The sequence below is a fragment of the Numenius arquata genome, chromosome Z, assembly GCF_964106895.1.
Source record: "Numenius arquata chromosome Z, bNumArq3.hap1.1, whole genome shotgun sequence".
Lineage (NCBI taxonomy): Eukaryota > Metazoa > Chordata > Aves > Charadriiformes > Scolopacidae > Numenius > Numenius arquata.
Window position 1 is genome coordinate 47,327,768 of NC_133616.1, and position 24,293 is coordinate 47,352,060.

The 24,293-nt window shown below is 35.2% G+C and overlaps 1 protein-coding gene across 1 annotated transcript in view; it reads right to left on the reverse strand.

Annotated features, from left to right (window-relative positions):
- CNTNAP4 (contactin associated protein family member 4) overlaps positions 1-24,293 on the reverse strand; it is a 231,613-nt gene that overhangs the window by 78,511 nt on the left and 128,809 nt on the right. Inside the window, exon 4 of the mRNA XM_074166807.1 lies at positions 3,385-3,532. Coding sequence (XP_074022908.1) covers positions 3,385-3,532 — 148 coding nt within the window. The remainder of the gene's footprint in view (positions 1-3,384; positions 3,533-24,293) is intronic.

The following is a 24,293-nucleotide window of genomic DNA, read 5'->3' on the forward strand; positions in this document are numbered from 1 at the left end:
AGTGGCATACGGAAAGAGAGTTGCTGCCTTTTACAATATAAGACCCAGTGAGATCTCTCTGAAGGGAAGAATGAAAAATAGGAAATCTAGAAAGTATGACTCAATGTTAAAGTAAGTATCAATGGCCCATCTGCTTTTCTTTATTTTCTGGTCCAGCCTGGAAAAGTACCTAGCAATTCAGAAACAGACAGGCACTAATTACCATAACAATAGGTACATGTCCTGTATATGTCTAATAAATGGACGAAAAGACTGGAGAGAAATAATTAATCTTCCAAATTATTAAATATATCTTAGAACTATAAGACTATAAACACCTGGTTTGTCTTCAATATCAACAACTGAATTGAACTACAAAAAACACATGATAATTCTAGATGTTCAGAATAATAAAGAGATGATAAACAGTCTGCAATTCATTTGGAATTAAAGCATTTATACATAGAAAAAGTAAGAATTTCAAGAACTTTCATCATCATTAATACAGAGAAAATTTTAACAAGCTTAAAAAAAACCTTTCCATATTTTTAACGCTATCACATTCTTTATGTGCTGCATTACTATGGATAATGGATGAAATAAATATTCCTTGTAACCTGTATTGTAGCTGCTTATTATGTTTTATTATTTTTAGTAACACAGATACCATCCTGGTTTTGTCCTTTAGACTCATAGATTTTCCATTGGCAGCATGAAATAGGAACCTCACAGAAGATGGGATGTTATGGAAGCCATAACATACCTTGCAAGGTGTGATACAGAAAATTACATTAGTGAATACAGACAATTAAAATCTAGATTTTAGACATACAAAAGGGAGCTCTTCAGTTTAGAAATGTTTGAGAATAAGACTTGGAGTAAGGATTTAAACATTGTTGAATGCACAAGGTAAAGGACTGGAACGAAACAAAGTTAATTGATTTTCAGTGAAGCTTAGAAATAGGAAAACATGTACTCTCATCAAGTACAACAAAGATGAGATTTCAAACGGGAGACTCACATGAGCTTTCCACTGGGAATGATAAAGTCATCTGTTCAGCCTCCATTTTTAGATTTTAGTAGTCTTGGCACTTAAAACAATGGAGGATAAGTAGACCACAATTCTCAGTTACAGCAGTATCATTAGATTGTTCTATGAATCATAAGTCATATTCCCAGTCTTCAGGCAGATGTCACTGAGGAATTCTGTGTGTTTTTAGCTTCTCACACCTTTCTCCTGACATGAGCTGTCTGTTCAGGATTGGTAGATAAGGAGAGAGTAACAGGCGACATTTACATGGACTTATGCAAAGAGTTTGACACTGCCCTGCATGACATCCTGATCTCTAAATTGGAAAGACATGAATTTGACAGATAGACCACTCGGTGGATAAGGAAATGGCTAGATGGCTGCACTCAAAGCGTTGTGGTCAATGGCTTGGTGTCCAAATGGAAACCAGTGACTAGTGGCATTCCCGAGGGGTCAGTACTGGGACTGGTGCTGTTTAACATCTTTGTTGGACACATAGACAGTGGGATAGAGTGCACCCTCAGCACGTTTGCCAATGACACCAAACTGTGTGGCGCGGTTGACACGCTGGAAGGAAGGGAAACCATTGAGAGGGACCTGGACAGGCTTGAGAGGTGGGCCCACGCAAACCTCATGAAGTTCAACCAGGCCAAATGCAAGGTCCTGCATGTGGGTTGAGGCAATCCCAAGCACAAATACAGGTTGAGCGGAGAATGGGTTGAGAGCAGCCCTGAGGAGAAGGACTTGTGGGTGCTGGTGGATGAGAAGGTCAACATGAGTTGGCAATGTGCACTCACAGCCCGGAAAGCAAAACACATCCTGGGCTGCATCAAACAAAACGTGGCAAGCATGTCAAGGGAGGAGATTCTGTCCCTCTACTTTGCTCTCATGAGACCCCACCTGGAGTACTGATTCTAGCTCTGGAGTCCTCGACACAGGAAGGACGTGGACCTGTTGGAATAGGTCCAGTGCAGGGCTGTGAAGATGATCAGAGGGCTGGAGCACCTCTCCTGTGAAGACAGGCTGAGAGAGCTGCCGCTGTTCAGCCTGGAGAAGAGGAAGCTCCTGGGAGACCTTATAACGGCCAAACAGTACCTGAAAGGGGCCTACAGGAGAGATGGGGAGGGACTCTTTATCAGGGAGTGGAGTGATAGGATGAGGAGTGATGGTTTTAAACTGAAAGAGGGGAGATTTAGATGAGATATTAGGATCAAATTCTTTCCTGTGAAGGTGGTGAGGCACTGGAACAGGTTGCCCAGAGAAGTTGTGGATGCCCCCTCCCTGGAAATGTTCAAGACTAGGCTGGATGGGGCTTTGAGCAACCTGTTCTAGTAGGAGGTGTCCCTGCCCATGTCAGGGGGATTGGAACTCGATGATCTTTAAGGTCCTTTCTAACACAAACCATTTTGTGATTCTATGATTCTCTGCTATGGGGCAGTATGCCTAATTTCTGAGATGACCTAATGTCTTGTAGCCAGGTTGAAATTTTCAGTATCTTTATTCTGTGGTCTTTATTCATTTTACAAAATCAAGTTTAAGGCAGAAAGCCCAGATATGTTTTTTGCTGATGCTCAGTTTAAAGTCAGGTAGTAATGAATTCAGAAGCAATTAGCCATTTAAAGAATGATTTAAAGAAAGAAGTTGAAAAAAAATCCTACAAAAAACAACAGATGAAAGTACTTAAAACAAGCAATTAAATATGTTGCTTAAAATAAACTCTTTTTTTCTCATAGATAAAAGACGTGGAGAATAAAATCAATAAACAACTTGCTAAAATGAATATTTTTACGAAGTCCAGAAAGAAAGAACTGTAACAGGATCACTACAGCAAGATTTACATTGTCCAGCAGACCTATACACCATAACATGTATGCATTTTTCTTCCAAATGCTTGTATCAGTTATTAATGTTTTATTAATGACACAAAAATTATTCTAAAAGTTACCCTTAAATATATAACAACTTTGACATGTTCTTCAGTTGTGTATTTGTGGGTCTATCTACTTATTGGTCTTTCTGACTCAGGACCAAGACCACATATATATTTAAAACTGTAAACGTTTTCCACATTTTGCCCTTCTGGTAGAAAACGCCATATTAAGATGTATTTTTTAAAGGCTATCAAAAAAGAAGTTTGCTGTAAATCAGTTATTGGATTATGTTCACACCATTCACTCCAACACAGAAAGAACTGGAAAGTAAGCATTACATATTCTTAGATGATGCAGAAATAGTGAAGTCTGCCCATAAACTTATTGAATCAGTTTTATTCAAGATTAAATTTAAGCTTAGAAATCTACTTGTAAGTGTAATTTAGGTAGCAAAAGACAATGATGAATAGTTGTTTCATTTAGCTGATTCAACAAAACACTTACTATATGTGCATCCATACACTTCAATGCGCATTCCAATTCTGCCATTTGGGTTCCAGTCCAAAGGCACAAAACGGAGAAATCTTGCTTTAATTGAATGCTGAAGCTTATAGTATATGACACTGTCTGAATTTGTGTTTCCAGAAAAGGCCTAGAAGAAAATGAAAAAGAGATCAATCACATACATATTGAATACAGACATATTTTAAAGTATTGCTGATCTTTTCATTTTATACCCTTATCTGGCAACAGTCAAGCACAGGAATAAAATGTAATTGCCAGTGAATTCCATAGGAACAGTTGCTGAATCAATCTTGATTATTCTTCTGGATCAAATATTGTCATCTGCGCATTTAGTACTGACACCACACCCATTGAAAAATCTCACACCTTCTAAAATGTAAGCAAATGAAACATTCTAAACCCAAACATTCCTTTCACAAAATGTGTAGAAGACCCTATACACCCAATACAGATTTTAGTGTATTGTACCACCTAACACTTCTCCACAAGACAGCAGAGTCATCTCTATGATTTCCTCTTAGAGAGGAAAGGTTAGATAAATTTCATTGCAAGCCTGTGTTTTTTGGATTCAGCATGGTTTGCTGAAAAGGATATATAAAAGGATTATATGTGTATATATATATATATTAAAAAGGATTATAAAAGGATTTTAATTAAGTCTTCTGTTGAAAAACAAAAATCTAAATTTCAACTTTTTTTTTTTCCCAGGTGAGAGATAAAAAAAAAATAAAGTGTTATAATAGATTCTTTTTTTGCGCAGTATTTAACTGATAAGACTACTTTCCCTTTTTGTTACATAAAGAAAGCACAATGAAACATAAAGAAATTTAAAGAAGAATGTAAAAAATTGAAAGAGCAGTAATCATGAATTTTAGCATCCTAAAGACTGGAGAATATCTTCTGATTTTGTTGGTTACATGCTCAGGTGTGTGTGTTTTTTTTCTCATTGCCTGTCTTTTTCTCATTGCCTGTGGGTTTTTTCTCAAGCTGAAAGACCTTGTTCAAACACTTTGGATCTAAATACCTAATAAATTAGACTGAAATAGCTCTATGAAATATTTCGATGAGCAGAATTAAAAAGATTTCACATTTCTGGATATTTGGACAGTACTGCTGCTATAAGTCACCGATGTTGCCACTGCAGAAACATGTAGAAACCAACATCTTCTCTTTCCATGAGTTTTTGATGCAGAGATAAGCTTCATTGTATTCATTATTTACCCTCCTATGCACGAATTTTGCACCTTCCCTCCCCTGTAGTAGTTAAATTTTAACAGATTATAATCTCTGACCATTCAAGAAAAAAAAAGAGAAGAGAAGAAAAAAGAAAAGAAAGGAAAAGAAAGGAAAAGAAAGGAAAAGGAAAGGAAAGGAAAAGGAAAGGAAAGGAAAGGAAAGGAAAGGAAAGGAAAGGAAAGGAAAGGAAAGGAAAGGAAAGGAAAGGAAAGGAAAGGAAAGGAAAGGAAAGGAAAGGAAAGGAAAGGAAAAGGAAAGGAAAGGAAAAGGAAAGGAAAGGAAAGGAAAGGAAAGGAAAAGGAAAGGAAAGGAAAGGAAAGGAAAGGAAAGGAAAGGAAAGGAAAGGAAAGGAAAGGAAAGGAAAGGAAAGGAAAGGAAAGGAAAGGAAAGGAAAGGAAAGGAAAGGAAAGGAAAGGAAAGGAAAGGAAAGGAAAGGAAAGGAAAGGAAAGGAAAGGAAAGGAAAGGAAAGGAAAGGAAAGGAAAAGGAAAGGAAAGGAAAGGAAAGGAAAGAAAGGAAAGGAAAGGAAAGGAAAGGAAAGGAAAGGAAAGGAAAGGAAAGGAAAGGAAAGGAAAGGAAAGGAAAGGAAAGGAAAGGAAAGGAAAGAAAAGAAAAGAAAAGAAAAGAAAAGAAAAGAAAAGAAAAGAAAAGAAAAGAAAAGAAAAGAAAAGAAAAGAAAAAAGAAAAGAGCTAGTGAATGGGTTCATTACAGCTAACCTATTAAGCTAGTCATAAGCAATGAGAGTTAGTGACTGAATGTCCACACCACTTTCAACTTCATGCTTTATAATTTTGCTATCACGGGGTTGAAGGCGGAAACATGCCAAAATAAACACTGAAGAAGAGCAACTATTTGCAGAGTGAGATCCTTTCAGACCCCTTGTCCCTTCAAATCCTTATTTGCAGTCTGTAACAAATATTGCTTCCAATGAAAGTGTCAATCAGTTTGTTGGCAGAACCAGAGGCCAGGCCCTAGAATTTAAAGAACTGTGAGCAAATGAAATGTTCAATTAAGCCTTAAATTTTTTTTTCCAAAATAATTTTCAGAGGGAAGCCACCTCATGAAAATTAGTTGTTAAGTTTTGAGTACAGAGTGCATATAGCTTGATTTTTTACTGCAGGATATACTTAGGCCATGTGTTCTTAATTTAAAATTAGGTTTTTAACTTCAGTAACTGCCCAAAAGTAATTCAAACTACTCCTTAAACTATTCAGAATGGTCAATTTAGAAATCAATACATTTAGCTGTCATATTGCAAGGCTTTTATCTGGGAAGAATAAATTTTAAAGTGTATCAATTTAGTAGAGTATCAAATAGGTCTTTATTGCTTGATTTTAAACACTCTAAAGGTTAAAAGTTTCGGGGTTTTTTCAGTGTTAGTCATTTTCACAGGAAAGAAAGAGGAGTCAATCAGACAGCTTTCCTCCAGGCTACAAATGCTAAAGACATACCTGAAGCCTATGAAAGTAGCTTGTAGGCTTTTTAAAGGAGAAGCATATTCAACATGACAGAAACACTCCTGTCTTTGCAGTAGAAAGCAATTAGTGTTTCGTGGTTCAATCCAGCAATCGTCTAACTACACAACAGTTATAACCATAGAATGAGCTTTCTTGCTCCCACCACTGCCTTCTTCAGCTTGTTCAGATCACTTCATTCTTGGGCCAAATCACTTGAAGGGAACATGCCATTATTCTAGATTATGCAGAATTCTCACAGGCTAAAAAGACTCCATGTGGCCCTCAGTTAACATGAATGTCACACATACTAAACTTTGTTTGCATAAATATTAATTGAGTTGTAAAGTTAACCCCTCCAATATAAATGTCTACTGAATCTTAAATTATGATCTTACAGATACTGTAGTATACTGCTTTTTAATAGCATGAAGACATACCATCTTTCTCAAAGAATTCAGTTTTTGAAATATGGAAATACAAAAACACTGTATTGCAGTTTAGCCTTAAAAAGTAGCAGGGGAACTCAGCAGCTTAGATATCTAAGTAGATAGTTCTTCATGGCCTACTTTATTCCACAAAGGAAAAGCACCCTGGGCTGTACAGAAGCCTGAAATGATGGTCAACTCCCAAACTTGTTTTAATCCTCCTATCCAATTTTTAACCCTGTAGTTTCTTTATCTCAAATTATCCCTGCTTTGAAGACAGAATTATTCCGTTCATTATGGCATCAGAAATCACATGTGTGCTCTGGACGAAATTAGTAAAGTTAAACCCTCTCCGTAGATAGGTATCAGCTGCCTCACAAGCTCCAAACAATTGTGAAGGTAAGCTTACATCAAGAAATGCTAAAAAGGAAGTTCTTTGCTTCCACCTCCATCCTCTACCTAGAAAGCAAATATGTTTTAAGATCAGGATATCACCAGCATCATGTCCAAAACTTCCTCAGCCAGTAAAAAGTCCCCCATAGATACAGTTATATATGAGACATGCACTGTGTATACTGAGCTGTACTTTAGATCCCCTTGAACAGACAACGCTTAATTACAAATGCAACTTCTACTGTATCATATACTATATACACACTGTAAAACATACTATAGGACTAAATAATATGCACAATGTTTTTATATATATTGTGTACCCATTGTAAGAAAAAGTATGACATTTATTACAAATATTACTTCATATTAAGTACAAATACTACTATGTTAAATAAGTATACTTAGATGCAAATTCTCATTTCATGTTTAATGACAAGAGCTGGAACAGGACCCCAGCTTGGATAATTTTGTTGGAAGTTTAGCAGTGAGATACTAGTGTACCACAAGAATGGTCTGAGCATCATCATGTGTTTTATGAATTCTACTACGAAAACCAGCAAAAGCAGCCAAGAGCTTGCTGCTGTTGCATGAAGTTGCATGATGATGGTTATGCTTTGGAAATACATTCTAGCTAAACTGCCTGTACAAGACTTTTTGCTTATGACACACACCAAAACCGTAGTTGGTATTAGTGCCAGGGCTCATCAGGAAGGGAACAGAAATCCCAGTAGGCTACTGGCAGTTTATTCACCCTAGAGCATCATTCAAACCACTACATAAACCAGAAAAAAAAACAAACCATGGGTACACAACCATCATAAATTCTTGCTTCAGTCAGTGTCCATTGCTTGTAACATCTTTTGCTATTTGCATAGGACCATACTCCATCTGGCAAGTTCCGATGCATTTACATCATCTGCACGTTGTGCACATCATCTGACCAACGTTGTGGCCAAAAGAAAAATATCTGACCAGCTATAGCAATAACATGGTTTGCAAGCAAAACAGCGGAGGGATTTTAAAATCACTCACATGCTGCAACCCTGCCTGATTAGTGTCAGATGTATTGATGTCATGCACAAGATATTATGTTTGCCCTTTCATTCAATGATTCCCTCAATCTGTCATCTTCCTTAGTTACAACAAAGTTTGGGCTTATTTCATTTTTCATTTGTCTGCTTATTAGGGTTTTTATTATATAAATATCTCTAATGTGCTTGCTTAAAAAATTTCAAATGTTTGAGGCATACTGATTTCATCATTTAATATTACAAATGAGCAAAATACAATTCCATTTGAACACAATATTATTTGAAAAACACACAGTAAATAAAAATTATTTTAAAAAATCTTCTGGAAGAAGAGATTTAAAAGACTACTTAATCTATAACTATATTTTCACTCAGTGTTTTTGTAGTCCATTAAAAATATTTTAAGGAATAACTTTGAACATGACATCTTAAATATCTCTTAATTTATTGTGTTGTAGATTTTGCCACTAAAATATAATTTACTCTACTTTTAGATCAAGAGTTCAGAATTGGAATCTTGTAACTTTTAGCACTGAAAATACTATTGGGTTTTTTTTTTCTTATAGATACAAGAGGAATATAAATCTCTCATTTAGTTACTAGCCTTCTCTGAGTGCTATTAAAATTATAGGTGGCAAAACCAGACTATTGAGTGCTCTTCAGTATGTTTCAAAATGTTATTTTGCAACTACATTAATCATAGTTTTATACATGATGAGCTAGAAAAGTAGAAAGGGAATTTATTTAATCAAAGATCATATTGTACGCAGTTATCTTACAGAACTTCCCTTCATATAAAGTCACTAAATTGTGTTTCTGCTCGTTATGGAACACCTCAAGGTGAATTATTCTCATGTACTATGACGAAAAGCAGGAAGAGAGTGGATATTTTTTGAAGAAATAAAACTATAACTACTACATATAGGTAGCTATTTCAAATTATTCAGTAGCCAAAAGAACTCTCTGAAACACTCCAGAGCAAGGGATCAATATCCACCTGCAAACATCAAAACCAAATTAAGCCAAATTATTCAAACTTCAAACAAAATAATGGAATCAGCAAGCAATGTCATACCTTCAAGCAACAACTAAATTTTATTTTATGACATCTTATTTTTCATTCTACTTTTGTACTTTGATGACAATATCCTCCTAAAAAGTCACTTCAGTACTTAGACTTATGAATCTGTGTTTCACTTATATATTAACTGAAAATAAGATACATGGTCCTGAAAGAGCCTGAACTAAAAGCATTTCAAACAAATTTTAGAGAGCAGAAAGAAGCAAGAACCCAAAACCTGCTAAAATTAACAAGAACTCTATAAATGTCTGTACTAGCTTCAGCTGGGATAGAGTTAATTTTCTTCCTAGTAGCTGGTATAGTGCCGTGGTTTGGATCTTGTATGAGAATAATTTTCATAACACATTGATGTTTTAGTTGTTGTTAAGTAGCCCTTATACTATGTCAAAGACTTTTCAGCCTCCCATACTCTGCTGGGGAAGAGGTGCACAACAAGCTGCAAGGGAGCACAGCCAGGACAGCTGACCCGAACTGGCCAAAGGGATATTCCATACCATATGATGTCATGCTCAGTATATAAACCGTGGAGAGTTGGCCAAGAGGCTGGGATCACTGCTAGGGGATGGGATGGGCGTCAGTCAGCAGGTGGTGAGTAATTGCACTCTGCATCACTTAGTTTGTATATCCTTTTTATATTATTATTATTATTATTATTACTACTACTACTACTACTACTACTATTAATATTTTTATTATTAATCTTTTTTGTTGTTGTTGTTGTTAGTATTATTATTATTGTTACTATTATTTTCTCTTCCTTTGCTGTTCCATTAAACTGTCTTTGTCTCAACCCTGGAGTTTTATCTTTTATTTTTTTATTTTCCTCCCCATCACACCACAGGGTGGGGAAGGCGGTGAGGAGTAAGCAAGCAGCTGTGTTTAGCTGCTGGCTGGGGTTAAACTGTGACAATATCAAGAGCTTGAAAAAAAGTAGTTGTCATTATCATCAAATCTCAGATAGGAAAATTTAGAAAAAAAGCAGGTTAAGTGTTCAGCACACTGTGAAATAGCTGGTCTAACTTTTATATAAAACTATATCTCCTTCCTCCTAGACTTAAATCACTGCAATTTCCTCTTTGGCAACAGTAATATGGAAGCAGGATGACTGTTGTCTCTGTAATTCTTATTAAAAGGTGAGTATCACAAGCTTCAATATAAGTAAATTCAGAAACTACTTTGGTTTTGGTCAAAAACGTCTTTGTAGACTCTCCATGCTAGGTCTCCAGCCAACAATCTAATTTTTTTACTCTGTAAACTAAGTCTAGTATTGCTAAGGAACATATTAATATTGATATAATATTATGCGAATAATTTTGACTATGTTATTCCACTGTAGTAAAATGACCCAGCATTCAGATGGACATGATGCATACTGCTGAAAGTGCCATCCTTCTTATATAAAGTCTCTCTGTGAATTTTTGACAGACTTAGAATCATAGAAACATAGAATGGTTAGAGTTAGAAGGAACCTTAAAGATCATCAAGTTCCAACCCCCCTGCCATGGGCAGGGACACCTCCCACTAGAATAGATTGCTCAAAGTCCCGTCCAGCCCTGGCCTTAAACACTTCCAGGGATGGGGCATCCACAACTTCTCTGGGCAACCTGTTCCAGTGCCTCACCACCCTGACAGTAAAACTTTCACTCCATCACTTTTCCTGACAGCGATGCATCAAACCTCAACACAGAACTGAATGCTTACATAGAATACATGAAAGAAGAACTATGGGGTTGTTAGACAGAGTTTTCTAATAAAAGTTACTAGTTACTCTGACCAGATGCAAAAGAAACCCTTGGCTATTGTACTCAAGTGTAGCAAAAGCAGAGACTCGACTGATGACTTTAATTCTGTTGTATTTGAAAACTGGCTGAACAGTTGGACTCGGAGGGTGGCGACCAGTGGCACGAACTCTATGTGGAGCCTATTAATAGCAGTGTACACCTGGGGTCAATAACAGAACCAATCTTATTTATCATCTTCATTAATGATCTGGATGATGGGACAAAGTGCGCCCTCTGCAAGTTTCCTGGTGACATCAAAACTTGGAGGAATGCCTGATACACAAGAGTGTTCCTGTTATCCTCAACAGGTTGGAGAAATGAACCAACAGAAACTTCATCACATTCAGCACAGGGAAGCGCAAAGTCACCAAGCTAAACATGAGCCAGAAATGTGCCATTATTGAAAAGAAATCTAATGGTATTCTTGCCTGAATTAGAAAAAGTATTTTCAGTAGGTGGTGGGAGGTGATCCTTCCCATTTATTCAGCACTGGCGAAGCCACATCTGGAGTACTGTGTCTAGCTGTGGCCTTCCCAGTACAAGAGAGAAATAGACATACTGGAGAAGGGAAAGGTCACAAAAATGACGAAAGGAATGTAGCATGACCTATAGGATGAAAGGCTGAGAGAGCTGTTCAGCATAGAGAAGAGGAGGCTCAGAGGTGATATTAATAATGTACTTAAATAGTTGAAAGGAAGATGGACTCAGGCTCTTTCCAGTGGTGTCCCATGACGGGACAAAAGACAGTGGGCTCTAACTCAAACACAAGAAGTTCTGTCTGAACATAAGAAAAATTTTTACTGTAAATAAATAATTTTTTTCCAGAGACCTGGAACAGGTTGCCCTAAGAGGTTGTGGAGGACATCTTCAAAATCCCCCTGGACAGGTTCCTGGGCAACCAGCTCTAGGTGATCCTGCTTAATCAGGGTGTTAGACCACATGACCTCCAGACATCCTTTCCAACCTTAACCATTTTGTGATTCTGTGATATTTGGTTTCACATTATAAAATGGAGGTTTTGTGAGGAGTTTTTTTGACCCAGGTGGTGGGAGGTAAAAAAACAGAGTTCATAACTTTGCACCAGACTGAAATCCCAGTGGTGACATCTCCAATGCAATGCAAGGAAGTGCACTAAAAACTTGATATACAAACTCCCTATAGAGCTATACATTCCTTGCAATATGCTCTGAACATTGATATTTGACCATGTGAAATATTTCCTTCTCAGTCCTCTCTTTTTCTTTCCCTACCTTTTGCCCAAATTTTTGTTTTTCTCCTGTAAAAATGCTACGCCCAACTTTCCTCTTCAGACTTCTTATTTCAACCCTGATCTTAAAACTAAATGATTTGGATTTTCGGGTGTGTGTGTTGCTGCTGATGGTGGTGCAGTTCTGCATCACTTCTGTCATCTTTACCAATTTCTCTTCCTGGGAAGAAGTAAGGCATGAACCACAGCTGGCTTGGAGGCCATAGCTGGTGAGCATTTACTACATCCTCACACTGTTCTTACAGCTTTCTATCAGAGTCAGTCAGAAACAGGATACTGGGATAAACTCTACCAATATTATTTCAGCCTATATCTCTTTTTTATTTCTTCACACTGGGTGTTTTATTTGTTGGGATATTATGTCATGGTTTTTTATCTTTTTTTTTTTTTTCCTTTTTTCTGTGTCAGCAGAGTATCACCATACCCTTACACATGAGAACAGCTCCAGAAGTAGGAGATGAAGAGAGGATGAGACCACACTTACCAGGTAATTTATCAAAGGCAACAGCTGATATTTGTGAATGGATGCAGTACTAGAGTTTCTTTCTGTCTTTCTCTTTTGTTGTTTGGATTAGGATTAGTTAGGGGTTTTTTGCTTGTTTGCAGTTTTGGGGGTTTGGGGTTTTTTTTTTTTTTGTTTTATTTATTTATTTATTTATTTATTGAGAAACAAAATTTGAAACAGTTTGCTTTCATATTAATAAAGAAGAGAAAGATTTTAATACCTAAAAAATATGCTAGCAACAAAAGTTTGTGAGCTTTGTTTCTTTTTGCAGCAGTAGCATTTACTGAACAGCATTGCAGGGGTGTATAGGTAGGGTATGAATCTAGGGCCTTTGAATGTCTATTGCTAGCCAGCAGAGGTCTATCACCACTTAGCCATACTCCTTTGGAAATATAGTTAATAAAATCACTGTCTTTTTTCTTTTTCTTTTTTTTTTTTTTTTCATGTTTGGTAGATCTGAAATGAAAAGTTACTTCATTGTCTAGATGCCATGGTGCAGGGACTAATGTATGCATTAAAAATATCTTAATGTAAACCATCAGAGACAAATACTTCTTTTGAATTCTTCCATCTACCTTATTTCCCATGTCATTCATTCACGTGGCAATAAATAGTATGTGAAGTAACTTGTCACCATTGGAGGGAGCCCTTGTATTAACACAACTGGGCACAACGCTGATGCTTGCTAATCCTCCCTTCATTAATTCCCAGTATGTAATTATGAAACTACTATGCTTTATTTATTAATAACTAAGTACATGTATCTCAGATATTCCCTGAAAACTGTAAATGTGAATGTGTTTCATAACAGTATTACTGGAATTCTAAAAAATCTTTATCCTCAACAACTTTCAAAGGTTACCTAATTTTTTATATGAAAAGAATATACATAACTTCTTAAAATATGGAACTCTAGTCCATGAATTTGTATTCTGATATTCTAAAGGTAGTTACAATGGTCTCCAAGGACAACAGGAACATAAGCAAAGCGATTTTTAATGGAAGTGTTATGAAGATTTATTTTCACTTTTTTGTTGGTTTTCTTTTTAAAAAAAAATCGTTTGAAACAATCTATAAAATATGAACATATTTAATTTTGAATCTGGGCTGCAGTGTAACTGTCCTTTCTATTCTCAAATCAGTTTGAAGTTTAACCACTACTGTGCTGGGTAAACAAATGTTTACTAATGGTATTTAATGTTGAGTGTCAAATCAAATACATTTACATACTTAGAAATAGTAAGCTCCATAAATGTTATGATATGTTTTCAAAGAGCACTAAATGATTTAACCTCTTTATTCCAGGTATTTGTTTGTTAAAAGTTGTAAAATTTTGGGTCATAGTATATTTCTCATTATATGAAATTTAGATTGGAATCATGATGCATTATTATACTTCCACAGCACATAGCATAGCACAGACACTACCAGAAAGCAATAATAAATAAAGAAAATTCAGGTAATCTATAACTCAAATAGCTGTGATGTAACAGCAACATGCCTTCTGCGATATCAAAACAGTAAGTATGAATACTTTTTTTCAAAACAACATTAAAAAAAATCTTTTGCATACAGTTTCACACTTTGCTCTGAAATTAAATTAAATGGCCAGGTAGAAAGGAAGGAAACCTCATTAACTATGCAACTTAGAAATGGCAGAGCAAATTCTTTGTAGCTCTTTTGTCCTGAGGGTCATAGATAATAAAAGATTTCAATAAAAAGGCATTTATGTGGCTTTTCATATACAAAGTCTCACTATTTCTAACTTCAGATAAATGTCTGTATACAAATTTTTCTGTAAGTCATCATTATGGACTCAAAATAGTGTGTAATGCACTAAGTTAACATAATGATAAGCAGTTTCTTATGATGCTATAGCTTCCAAATTAGTCAAATATTTCACCCATCTCACCAAAAACTTCTGTGACAAAATATAACTTTTCTTTTTACATAGTACTTGCCCTTCTGGTTACAAGAAAACCTTTCAAAAGCAAGCAGCCGAAATTCTCACATATCCAGTTGACTCCAGGACCCGGGTTTTTCATCTGAACATCAAATACTTCATGTATTAATCTAGCAATTTCATATTCTATGATTCTGTGATTTACTTCCTGCCACATTTTGTCTTTTTATTGATCTAATAAAATTAAAGATCTTTTTTTTGCATTCACAAGAAACAGACACAATTATTTCAATAAGATTCATATTTTATCATCAATTTGATTGATAGCTTTTACATGTGTGTTGTAGCCTCTTAAGACTCTCGAATACAACACAAAAAGCCCTATCTGTGGAATACACGATCTCAGTAGTGTTCAAGTTAGTGAACTAACTGCCTTTATCTCAACGCACAAATTTTCTCACTTCTACCTTTCTGAGTATCCTCCCATCCCACTGTAGGGAGAGTGAATTGATTGGCTGTCTGGTGTTTTGTTGCCAGCTGAGATCAAACCACAACAAAGAGACATTCTCAATCCAGACTTCAGTGAAGACTGGAAGGTTTCATACCATCAGTTGCAATTAGATTTCTTTCTAGACTTACCACTCATATCTTTATATCTTTTACCCTACATTGCATAAAACACAGAAAAAAACACAAGAATAATTATGTGCTCATATTAAACAAAAACCAAGTCATTTGCATCTTCTGTCCTTTTTTAAAAAGAAACAGAGAAAATGCACACCATAAGAGACCTAACTATATTTAATAGCTAACGTACTTAGCATACTACTGCTCTAGCAGACACCTGATGCCTCAGAAATGTAATATAGAGTTCCCATAACAGTGCAAAGCCTGCACTGTAAATATGCTAGATCACTTAGGAACATTCACTAGAGTATTTTCTTGTGCCCAGGAGATGTGTCCTAAAAAACACACTAGGATTTTTTAACTACTGAATAGAATTATTTCAGGTTCCTAGGCAGCTGTCACACAGAAATTTTGTGTCTGGCACAGAATCCAGTATTAGTCTAACCAACACACTTGGGTACCCTAAACAGTAAAATAATGGTAGTTAAGCCTTTCCTGTGCATTTAAATACAAATAAGTGGCTAGCAAATACAATTGACTAGCAAATATGACATGCAATAAAAGCAACTAAGTACATGTGATAGACAGGGAACAGAAAGGACACACCTGCAAACCTCAGCAAATGGTACAATGTGGAAGGGACAGGAGAAATGTCTATGCCTATCAGCTATGGGAAGTACAGAGAGAATGAGTTGGCTGCCCACACCGTGGGGAAATAGAGAATAAAAAGAAAGTCTCTGCAGAAACATCATGAAATCAAATCTTCAAATAGATGGGAGAAACCTATTTTAGTCTTTGTGGCTACTGCTCAGAGCTGTCCACTTAGTGGCATACATGCAGATCAGACCTATTGTATCTGGTATGCCAGATTTCTTTGACTATGACACGGTTTCTTTGAAGGTATAAATTTGAGTAACTCCATTATGACATATGGTTCATGGCTTGAGGACACCTCAGTGATAGTCTGTGCCTGTCTTCATAATAGGGTATCTGGTGGAGAGAAGAAGTAATGTAAGTTACTATAGTATTAACAATAATTCTGATAAATTAGTTTGTGTAGAAAAGCTGAGACAGATGAGCTCATTGAACACTAATCCCATCTCTTGTACAGCACATTTAATTTTATCTTCTCTGTTTGCTAAGAAAAAAAGTAAAATATGCAAATTGCATCAGGAGCTGATGATGTTTTGATTGTCCCAACTTCTGTATCCCAAGTTTTAAAATACAGAATGCAGTCATGTCAAATGACGTACTGCTTGTAAGTCCAACTTACACTGGCATTGATTTAGCTCAAAGATAAGCATTTAAGTATTTGTTTTAAAGTCCCTAGTGTCACTGCAAATATTATTCAAATTTAGCTCCATGCTAATGGTGTTACAGCAGCGAGAAATGCATTACAAGAAGCCCGCAGTAAGTATATGAACATCTCATTGTTACAACAGGATGGACACAGCACTCAGTTTGAGATTACAAGGGTTTTCAACCCTTGTAAGGATTCATGTAAGGAATCACACCTTACATGGGGCAAATGTGAATAAATTCCATTTAGCGCATACATGTGTAACTGTAACTTTACTTCTTCAGTGGAGGTGATTGATTATATGGGAATAGTGCTGGCAACTTGTCATGCTAATCTCTTTAGTCTATGTAATCATAACTAGCATTTAATTGCATGTTTATGTGTACATCTGTCAGTAAGGGTTAAAGCTAAAAGAGAAAAATGTTGGTAATGGGTGGGGGCTTGTATAGATTGCAGAGTCCACACTACAGTACATTTACTCCTAGACATCCAACCATTTTTTTCACTAATTATCTGCCTTCTGGATAAATTGTCATTGAAGAGACATGATCAATATGAAGTACAGTTCTTTATATTAATAATGATCTTATTTAAATGAAATAACCAAAAACTCTTTTCACTTGCTCAACATTGTGACCCGAGAGGGAGGCTCTCATCCCAGTAACATGTTTGTGAGACAAAAATCTAAGCCACACAGCTCTGCTGAAACACAAGTGTTGCCAGCTTCTATTTTCATAATTTCCAGAATATTTAATATCTTTTATGTTTAACATTTATGAAATATCTTGAAGGGTGAGAGGCAGTGAGAGTCTTCTGAATATTGTGATCAAAACTGAATATTGTGATCAAATGACTACTGGTACTGTGTTGGTCACATTTCTCCAGCTAATTTTTTCTTTGGCCAAATACAGTCTTGACACTGGTTTTTATTTCATTAGTTTAGATATTCTAAACAGATTATGTGGGAATAGCTTTTCTTAGAGAAACAGTACCATTCCACAGTGCACCGAAACTGCTCCCTAATCCATTCTTTAAACTAAAACTGAGGATGGATGGCATCTCATGGCTTTCTGTAGCAAAGAACAGAAAGTAGGAAAAGAAAGCAGTATCTAAATATTGAAGAAAAAAATAGAATTTTACTTCTTTTATTTTTTTTTTTTAATGTAGATATTGCTTGTGTAACTTTGAGCTCCAAAAAATCCTCTTTTCTGCTTCAAGAATCTTCACAATAAGAATGTTAGTTCTTTGACTATATGTTTGTAACAAGAGATTTCATTTCAAACTAACTTTAATAGCAATTTTAGATTATTTTTAGATGTATAGAAAGCTGAAGTAGTCTGTAGGAAAGTGAGAAACACAGATTAATTGTTACTACCTGAGACTTTTTGTAGTATTTCAACCTAGTTGATCTTGCTTACATTGTAACATCTTTAAACTGGCTTTGGTGCTCACTGGCACTGTAAAGTGGGTATAGATAGAGCTGTCTCAAATGGATAATTCTAGTTTGCTACTCATCCCTACCTTCTCCATGCATCTGGAAAAAACTAAGAGCAAGACAGAAAGGAACAGAGAACTAGCCTCATATAACTAAATAAAACAATGCATCTAAACAGATAATTGGATCCTGAAATGCATTCAAACTGAAATCTAACTGTCCGAAAACTTGAAGGAATTCAGGTACAAATCTAAATTTGAATTCTAATAGCAGGCTGCTCTTTATATTTTATTTATATCTCCTGTAGGGGTTCTAGGAAAAAAAATAATAAAAAAAGAATTATGTGATTCCTGTAACAAACACCAAAATCTATCTAAAAATTATTCTTCACCTGAATGAAGGAAACATAAGATTGCAGAGATGGATATTAGTAAAAGTTTCTTAATCCACTTTATAAATCCAAGTTGCATCAGACAAAAGTAATTCTAGTGAGGACTGTTTTCTCTTTCATTTATAATTGACACTAAGCATACACAGTTTAATTTGCAATACACTGTTAAGGACAGCAAGTAGCTAAGCTTATTTAGCATTTTTCTTTCATTTGAGCAAAAAAAAATGAGAGCCTTACTGCCAAGTGACCACAGGGACGACCTGGTGAATCCAGCTTTAAAAACATTTTTATTGCTACAGTGTAAGACAACCTATTCCTTGCCTTTGGTCAGGGAATTTCAGCATGTTTGTGCTACAGTAGAAACTCCATTCTATTTCTAAAGAAGACCTAAATCTGGAAACAAATAAATCAAGACAAAGGTCAAGCGAGAAGTTGACTGACAACAATTCAGCAACGCAAATAGGAATGATTGCATTTGAGTACCAATAGTGCAGAGGTTAAAAAAAACTTCTAGAGAGTAACACAGTATACTGGACAATTAAATCTAGTTCACCAGTGTGTTTTACAAATACTAGAAGAACAGTGTGGAAAAGGAAAGAGGTGAAAACACTTCATCATTGCTTTCAGGCAGTCCACCTGATAGTGTGTGATCTACTCAAAGCAGTTGAAAGTGCCCGGAGAAATCAACTAATTCTCAAGACCTAAGTTTCCAACTCCTGGTATTGAGTTTATTTTAAAAATTGGCCAGTTCCTACTCCATGACAGCTACATTATGTACTACTTTTTTTTTTTTTTTTTTTTTTTAACTTATTAAAGCAATACATAAAACAATTTATGTAATATAGACTGGTCTGTATAATAGCCACAAGGAATTGTTTGCTCCCAAAACCTTTGTCATCATTGAATAAATCAAGGATTAAGCTAATTATAACAGGAGACTGCCTCTGCTTGACAAATTAACATCTTGGCAATCAGAAGTGATATCAAAATAAGTATGGGAAAAGGACATGACAATTTAATAGGGTATCCATGGTATTTATTTTTAAATCTATCAGAATATGGAAATCATTCTCCAGCGATCAAAGTACACTTCAAATTATCTTCATATAACACAGAGCGACTAAAATATTTCTAATACTTTCTGACTGAAAAACTCATTCATGTTGCATTTAAAATATTAATAAATGTCATGTTTTTTAAATTCTTTTTTTTCATACCACAAACCACTGAAAAAATATGCTTATAAATAATATCACATGGTTTGGTAAATGTCTTAAAATGTATTCCTCATAAACAGTTGGAATAAATATACATTTAAGAAAAAACAAAAACAAGCAAGCAGGACATAAGACAAAAAAGGATGGATAGGACTTCATCACAAATGTGAATTTAGTAGGTACATTTCTTCATGTAATTCTTAAATAATGTGCCATTTTTATATAACTTTTTGTTACTAGGAGCTACATAGGATAGCTTAAAACATGGGTTTTCTTAAGATATACGTGTATATTTCAATTTTTATTTATTTATTCTAAATTATTATTAACTGAAAGTCAGAACTTTAAAATAAAAGTGAACTTTAATTTTTCAGACTGCTTTCAGTACATGTACTCACTCAGTTTGTTATTAAGTCTGTGTGAAGTTTTATTTGTTATTAGGTCTGTGTGAAGTCTTATTACAAGGGGAATCTTACCAAAACAATAATTATTAGGAATGCACAAGACTTCTTCAGACCTCTGTCATATCTAAAAAGCCTTTTGTGGGCACGCTGCCTGACAGTCTGCCTTGTTTTTCTCATTAGTTGGTAAAGACAGACATTTAAATTATTATCTCTCATAGAAGGAAGGCCATTCTAGAAGTTGGAAGTCTATGTACTGATCAGCTTTTAGCATACACAGGACTGTAAACTGAGGCTCTTATTCATCATGCCAAAGAGGTAGAAGACATGGAAAGGAAATTGAGGAGAAAACAGTTCTGCCCTGGGCAGTAAAAAGATTCTAGGACCATAATTAGAAGCTTGGATGACTGAACCTGATAAATGAACATGAAGCACAAACATACAGATTTCATTATTCTGCAGCTTATTTCTTATTCACAGATGAAGCTCATGAAAGTCGCTTTTTGAACAAGGACCATCTGTGAGATTATGTGCTGTATCATTTATGCTGTTGGCATGACTGGATATTTTGACAGTGATAAATAATACAAAAGAACTTTTATTTCAGACTGAATTTACAAATTTGTGTCTATAATAAAAGAGAAAGAAAAAACCAAAACTAATAGAAGTATTTCAACATGAAGCCCATGTATATGCCTTGCTTTCCTTCCTGTAACCTTGATAGCCACTGCCCCAAAAAAACTACTCCTCACCATCATATTAGATAGAAAAATCAAGTCTTTCTATATGTCACGCTGCTAAGGTCTGACATGGTGCTAGCAGCTTTTAGCTGCTAAAGAACTAGAGAGAAAATTCTGCAGCAAAAGCCTGACCTTATCTGTGCATATCTGTGCATGTATGTGTTTGTAACACAACAGAGGCTTAAGAGTATCATAAATGGCAATAGTGTAGGTTATCATCAAAATAGTTTTAACAAATGGAAGTATAGAGTCGATTGTCCTGTAAAGGATCTGGTAACTGACTCCAGTGTAACCTCCCTTTACCACTCAGTCCAAATTGCTGAATGCTTGGCTCTAATTTTGGGGATACCCCATGAAATCCCCACTTGGACCTACTGTGCAGAATGTTGAGAACATGTTTAAGTGCTAATTAAAAAAAAATTTTCCATAGAATCATACTGGATGTTGTAAAAATCTTCCATGAAGTTTGTAGCTAGTTCCCTTGCACAACAGAGATAAGCTGCTGTTGCATTATGGGTGTACTACACTTTGCTTTAGATATATAAAAATAAAGAAAGGTTTTATCAAGGATTCTGCTGTTTTAGCAAGGTTTCTTGAAGGGACAGACTCCTCTATCCGCAAACAGGTTGCAGCCACAGAGCTAGGCTGTTACATAACTTTTATGACATGCTTTTTTTTTCCCAGACTCTTTCTCTGACCAGGACCTCCTAGAAAGTCTCCTGGGATTTTATATTCTTGATAAGTAACTTTCTAGACCTTACTGGATTGAGGATTATCATTCAGAAATTGCATCTTTCTTCAAATTCTACTCTGTTTGGGACTATTCCATGGTTTTACAGCATAGTTTTTACCAACTTCACAAGGAATAAATTGCATCATCTAGCTTGCTCTGAGGTCTCTGACAGAAGTCCTTGACCACAATAAAAACAGAAACACCAATTTTTATTTTTTCCCAGTCATAACTTTTCTAATCACTTAGCTGAACATACAAGCAGTATTATAAATCTAAAGATTAACTTGATTCTAGTGATTTCTGTTGTTTTCTCCAACTATGGACCAAGAACCTGAAATCCAGCTCCAACTCAGCAGACCTAAATTCTCATTGAAACTCATCAGAGCTGTGCAAGTAGGAAAACAAATCTCAAAGCTTTGAACTGCTCATGGAGAGATCCTTGCTGGTTGCCCCACGTCATATGGATACATCTTCAGTTTAGGGGCAGCCAATATCTCAGCATGGGAGAACATTGTTGTTAATAATAACCAGCTGTGCTTTTGTAGACTACTTCAGAGTTGTTTTTTGCATGCTTCTCTTTGCAGCCTTTATGATATGTCCACTCTTGTGCAGACAGAGATTTACTCTACACCATTATGTGAGCTTCATTCCCATGGTGGTTATCTTCAGCCAGGTAAGTAGGTTGGAGTGTATGGTCTACAAGTTACACACATATCCAGACAAAAAATTATCCTACGCAAATATGACACCCAGACCTTACTTTGGAAAGTAAAGGGCAGTTTGGGCAAAAATACAGGTTGTGAGGAATGGAATTGCAACCCATATCACCAAAAATTAGAATTGATGTATTGTTAGAATTGATGTACTCCCTCAGAAAGTCCTGAAATAGGTCTGTATTAGAGACACCCCTGCCATGTTAAAAGTAATCTCCCATTGATGATCAAAATCAAGTCTGGAGTGCAAAAAAGGTGAAAACACTAGTAAAAACCTACTCATTAAATCCAGAATGTTTAATTTTCTAATACATGTCTGAGTGCTCAATTTTGCTCAGCTATAACACCACTTCATAATTCCACTGATTTCACCTGAAATGACTGCTTTTTTAACAAAGCAAAGATCTGATCTCACATGAAGAAAAGGCTAAGACAACATTTTGAAATAATTATTTTGAGGACAGTATTTTCAGTTAAAATATTAAAGCATAAATTTTCATTACAAAAATTAGGGAAAAAAATAGAAAGGAAAACATTTTAGATGAAAGAAAAAAAACGTGGAAAATGTGCCATAACAAACCAATAATGCAAGTTAGAACAACTGCAGCGTGCTTTATCCAGTCTGAGGAAAACGTGCAAGATTAACCAACCATTCAAGTCCTCCTTAAATAAAATCTGCTTGTGAGGAAATTAGTTATGGATACTTAATCCAATTAAGAACATAGCTGTTTCTTATTGTTTCACTCTAGAAAACTAGAATTTGGCAGTCTTAATTGAAGATGGAGTGAAGATGAGATGGCAGTCTCAGCTTCATATTTTCGTCAGAAAGTCAGTTTGTGCTTTTGGAGGTTTGAGTTATGTTTTCTTCTATTCTTTTCATCTCCTCAGTCCTATTTCTGTTTTAAAAAAAATGTATTTTTTTATATTTCTTATTTTTAAAGTCTGTTTCCCAGCTGCATGCTTTTCCATTCTTTTTTGAAAGGGAGAAAAAAGTATATATTATAAACAAACTAAAAAATCTTAATTTATGATTGGCAAGTAATTAATATACAGCAAATGAGTTTGTCTTTTTATTTCTTTTTTAAGAAATTCTTTCAAATATGCTGCCTTTGGAGAGCTTTTTGTAAACATGGATGTGAAAGAATGGAAATTAAGGTAAACTCACATATGTAAATGTTCATATTTCATATTGTTCTCGGTAATTTTAAATATATTAAAATATATGACTACACTCAATTGGCAGTAAAAAGGTGTATGACTATTTTTTCTTTTACAGTGACCAAATGATTTCTATTTCTCTACATCAAAGCTGTTTGTATATGAATTTGAGGTTAACTGACTTGATTGAAACCTCCTTAACAAAAAATTTAAGCACAATAGTGGACTCAATTTTTTATCATTAAGAAAGTTACGAATTAACCCAAAGTACAGCTGTGCTTTACATTATTGAGATTCTCTTACCTTCAACAATAAAAAAAAATTGTTATTGCCTTGCAACTTATTTATATTATGTACACTATATTAACATATATTTATATTTTTTTCTCACTGTTGCCTTGCAATTATCAGTCACCTGAGGTGATACAGATGTTCAAGTCTTGCAGAAGCTGCCACTACAAGTTCTGATCTTTCCTGTTGGCATTCCTTGAAGTATCTTTAAAGTTTTCAGCTTCTCCTGTCTACCTCAACAGAGGCTTCATGTTCCTACGGCTAACCATCACAAATAGAATTGGAGGGGTCACAGTTGTTCAAAAGATTATATCCTGCACTAAGATAATTCTGAAAGTGGATATTTTTTAATTTTTTTTTTTTTTTTAAATCTTAGCTCATTTTTATAAGGAAGATAATAACCATGCTGGATATCTGGATGCAAAAAAAAATACATCCACTGTTTTTTCTGAAGGCTATGATTACTGACCTTACTAAACAGAAGTTGCTACAGGCTCGTTACTGTTTTAAAATAATTTCTCTTCTGTTAGATATTTTCTATGCAAGATTTTTCAATTTGAATCTTGTTTGCCTTCTGAATATGACTTAGTGGAATGCAAATGTGATTTCAAGTCCACACAACACCTACTAACCAAACTGTAATGCAGACTCCATAAGAAAATTAAATCTGTCTTCAAATAAATTATAATAGCCTTATGATAAATATTGTCTAAAAAGATAAGAGCCACAGAAAATACCACATTGTGATTATCCATTATTCAGATACCCAGAACTCAGTATCAAGAATGTGTTTGCCATAC